General features: G+C 54.0%; 1 protein-coding gene across 1 annotated transcript; it reads left to right on the top strand.

The window, feature by feature from the left end:
• The first annotated feature begins 209 nt into the window (after nucleotides 1-209).
• IFI6 (interferon alpha inducible protein 6) lies at nucleotides 210-3465 on the top strand. Its single transcript, XM_032417766.1, has 5 exons — nucleotides 210-318; nucleotides 1283-1378; nucleotides 1720-1803; nucleotides 1893-2042; nucleotides 3150-3465. Exons 2-5 carry the CDS (start codon nucleotides 1309-1311, stop codon nucleotides 3254-3256), a joined length of 411 nt encoding a protein of 136 aa, XP_032273657.1. The 5' UTR covers nucleotides 210-318; nucleotides 1283-1308; the 3' UTR covers nucleotides 3257-3465.
• The last annotated feature ends 627 nt before the right edge of the window (nucleotides 3466-4092 follow it).

A 4092-nucleotide genomic window follows, 5' to 3' on the forward strand; every position in this document is an offset into this window, starting at 1 on the left:
CCCACTCTAGCATGATCTGCTTTGAATACTCTCAGCTGTTCAGAAAGTCCCTGGCTTCAATTACATGTTTCTGCCAGGGGATATGGCAGAGATGCCATCACCAAGCAGAGTTGGAGGAAAGGTGAAAAGAAAACCCAGGGTGAGTCCAGGAAATGGAAACTCAGACTAGGATTGGTTGGTTGCCTGGAGGAGAGGAGGCTGTCCAAACGTGATTACAAAAGCCAGCCTCCAGCGGGAGAGCTGTTACCTCACTGCTGTTCCCATCTAACATCAGGCTCCGAGAAGGAAAGGAAGATTCCTCCTCTCCCCTCCTCCAAGGTAAACCCAGAAGCTAGCAAGTATGAATATCGAGCTGCCAACCTCTGCCAGGCTGCCTGCCTGTGAGCCTTATGCCCTGAGAGCCAGGATACCCATTCCTCAGGGAGGCTATACCCCTGGGTCCCTTGTAGTGCCCTGGACTAGGACTGGTCCCAGGAGATGGGTTGGGGGCTTTTAGGGGCTTGGGGTACCAAACCCGAAGAGACATGAGACTTGGATTATAGGTACCAACTCAGCAATCTGTGGCCTTAACCCTGGCACTTCACTTGTTTGGGCTTTAGTTTGTCATCTGTAAAATGGAGATCAAACTACCTTACCTGCCCAAAGGACTGGACGATTTCTGAAACCCCTTTAATGCAGGATCGAAGGTGACAGTGAGTTCATCTTTGAGGATAGATGAAGTTATCTGGAAGTGTGGGTTTGAGCATCAGTCGACTGTGGGCTTAAATCCTGACTGCCACTTCCTAGCTGGGCAGTCTTAGGAATATTACTTAACCTCTCCCAGTTTCAGCTTCCTTATCTATAACACATGGTTGAGAACAATGGTACCTACGCCATGGGGTTGTTATGGATATAAATGACCTTGTGTCATAAAGTGCTAAGTCCTCAATATATGGGAGGTTGTCCGTTTTTAATTCGAGGAAAATTCCTTGAGCTGGCAAAGATCACATTAGAGGTAAGTTTGGGGGCATATGTATTTTCCGATTCTGTGCTATAACAGAAAGAGCGTAAGGTTTGAATTCCGACAGTCTCGAGCGTGTGTCTAGGCTGCACAATTTGCTGTGTGACTGTTGTTGTCACGAGGAAATTGAAAGGCCGCGGCTCCTCAGGAGGGTCCTGGGCTCAATCGAGAGCACCTCGCTGCTTTTTATGGACTCCTCCCCGAATAGGACGGGGAAACCACCGAGCGGGTCCGAAAGGGCTCTGCAGACCTTCTCCTCCCTCTCCCCCTCCTGTGGGCCAGTGACGAAGCCCGCGCGCGGCGCCACCATGCGGCAGGAGGCGGTGTCGCTCTTCCTGTGCTACCTGCTACTCTTCGCCGGCGGCGGGGCGCAGGCAGGTGAGGGTCCCCGCACCACGGAGGGCTGTGGGATAAAGACGCGGAGAGCTTCAGAATCCCGGCGGGGAGTCTCAGGGTCCCTGGTTCCAAGACGAGAAGGGCTATTACGATGGCCAGCTCCGGGTCGCTGTAGCCAGGGTCCCAGATTCGAATCCCCACCTGTCAATTCCTCCGTTCCACCGAAGGGTTACTCTGTGCCAGGTGGGCGCCAGGCACGGCGCCTTGGGTGGAGTCTCTTCCCTTCAGGGAGGCTCCCCGAAATGGAAGGATGGGGTGGTCCTGAGCATCAGGCACAGAGTAGGGAGCCCCGCTCCCCGCTCCACTTTGTCCCCTCCCGATAGGCAAACGACAACGGGAAAAAGAAGGCTCGGAAGGCGGAGGCTCCGGGTTCTGGGGCGCGCTGACCTACATGGCGATCGGAGGAGGTGCGTCCGGAGAGCGCAAAGCTCGGGAAGGGGGGGGGGGGCTCGGGCCCCTGCTGCGGGCGCTTGCTCATCACCTCCTCTTCCTCCAGGGCTCCTGGCCGCCGGGCTGCCCGCGCTGGGCTTCACGAGCACCGGCATTGCCGCCAACTCGGTGGCCGCCTCGCTGATGAGCATGTCGGCCGTGGCGAACGGGGGCGGGGTGCCCGCCGGGGGGCTGGTGGCCACCCTGCAGAGCCTCGGTGAGTGGGCGGCCGGGCCCTCGGGCGGGGACGCCAGAGTCAGGTGACTCCATGAGTCGGGTGTTCTTACGATCTCCATCCTTCAGTGGGGAAACGGAGGCACCGAGGGACTAAGTAATTTACTCGAGTTCTGCCAGTTAATTAGCACCAGGGCCAGGATTCGAACCTGGTCTTATGCCTCGTTTTTAACCACGAAGGCCAGGTGCCTCACTGATGCTTTGGCCAGGTCACAGCAAGCCTCAGTTTCCTCATCTTTTAACAGGGATGGCCATCCTCAATATAACATTTTATGAATCTGCTCAATCCCAGAGAACCAGATTGGCAAAGAAAGGTGGTGGAAAGGGGTGCCTGGCTGGTTCAGTTGGTAGAGCATGGGACTTTTGATCTCCCGGTTGTGAGTTCGAGCCCCATGTTGGGTGTAAAGATTATACTTAAAAAATTTTTTTAATTAAAAAAAAAAATGCATTCACTTCTCTCTCTCTCTTCCACCCCTTTCTTTTCCTTTCCCTCCCTCTCTCTCTGAGGCCTCCAGAATCCTAGAGAAAAGTTGCCCCCGGCAGACTCCTCTCTGCCTTCCTGAATCTTCCATCTGCTCTCAATTCTGGATGACAAAAGCTCAAAGAACCAGGCCAAAAGAATGGAGTCTTTCTCAGAGGGGGCAGAAGACACAGATCAGTCCAAACCCCAGCAGTGGGAGGTGAAGGGTGTGGGCAAAGCTAGAAACAGTCCTGCACTGTAAGATGCTTGTGCGTGTGACAGGCTTGTGAGGAGGATGAAATCCCTTACTTGTGAACCCCCAGCCCCCACAGGGAGGTCACCACTGAGGTGGCTGTTGGGAGCATTATTAATAACACGGTGTGGTCACTGCAGATGTGAAGAGAATGAGCTGTTATTGGTGTATTTCCCATCTCTGAAACACATCTCTGATTTGAGACGGCAAGTCAAGGGGGAACTAGGATTCACTTTGCAAAAGTCCTGTCCCCTCTCAAGGCCCCCGTTTCGCTAACTGGAAACGAAGAAGTTAGACTTCACTAATGGTTTCCAGGCATTTGGGTTCCCGGGTCTGGTGCCTGGGCCCCAAGTGACCCGGCTCTATTTGCTTCACAGGGACTAGTGGTGGTAGTGCCCTCATGGGCAAGATTGGGGCCTTCCTGGGCTACGCTGTCCACAAACACCTCGAAAACAGCAAGGAGGAGCCGGAGGATGAGGAGTAGCCAGGAGCAACCGGGAACCCGCTCCTTCTTCCAACTGTAGCCCAGAGCTTTCTCGGTCACACTCATCAGTGACCAAAGTGAAAACACGGAATAAAATTCAATCAGAAAACACTTTGCCCTGGGGCGCCTGGGTGGCTCAGCCGGTTAAGCGTCTGCCTTCAGCTCAGGTCACGATCCCAGGGTCCTGGGATCGAGCCCCGCAAAGGGCTCCCTGCTCGGCCGGGAGCCTGCTTCTCCCTCTCCCTCTGCCTGCCGCTCCCCCTGCTTGTGCTCTCTCGCTCTATCTCTCAAATAAATAAATAAATAAATAAATAAAATCTTAAAAAGAAAAAAGAAAGAAAGAAAATGCTTTGCCCTTCTGTGAGTCACCCTTACTGTGAGAAGCCCAACAAGATCTGGCTCTGATTTGCCTTCTCCATACACCTCCGACCCCTTCTCCCCTGAAGCCAACCACAGCTCCTGGAACACAACCAGGTGGTTTTGTCTCTGGGCCTCAGCACGTGCTGTTCTCTCTGCCTCAAATGTCCTTCTGAAGCTCATAACCCAGCTGAGACATCCCCTCCTCTGGGATTCCTTCCCAGCAGAGCCTCCTGCCACAGCGTGAACACTCAGGCTCGATTTCACAGGGTGCCTGGGGAGGCAGAGCTCAGTCTGTTCTCAGTGGGAGACGCTTCCAGCTACTTTTCTGATTAGGCAGAGATGGAGAAGCCTGATCTCCATTCTCTGAAGAAGCACAGAGTGGTCTCCCTTAGATGGAGAATATAAGGCCAGACCTTTTCCTTGGGGAAAGTGTGTAACACCAGCTTTTTGAGGGTGTGGCTCGGCCAGGTCTCCTT

Source organism: Phoca vitulina, unplaced genomic scaffold, assembly GCF_004348235.1.
Source record: "Phoca vitulina isolate PV1807 unplaced genomic scaffold, GSC_HSeal_1.0 scaffold2, whole genome shotgun sequence".
Classification (NCBI taxonomy): Eukaryota; Metazoa; Chordata; class Mammalia; order Carnivora; family Phocidae; genus Phoca; species Phoca vitulina.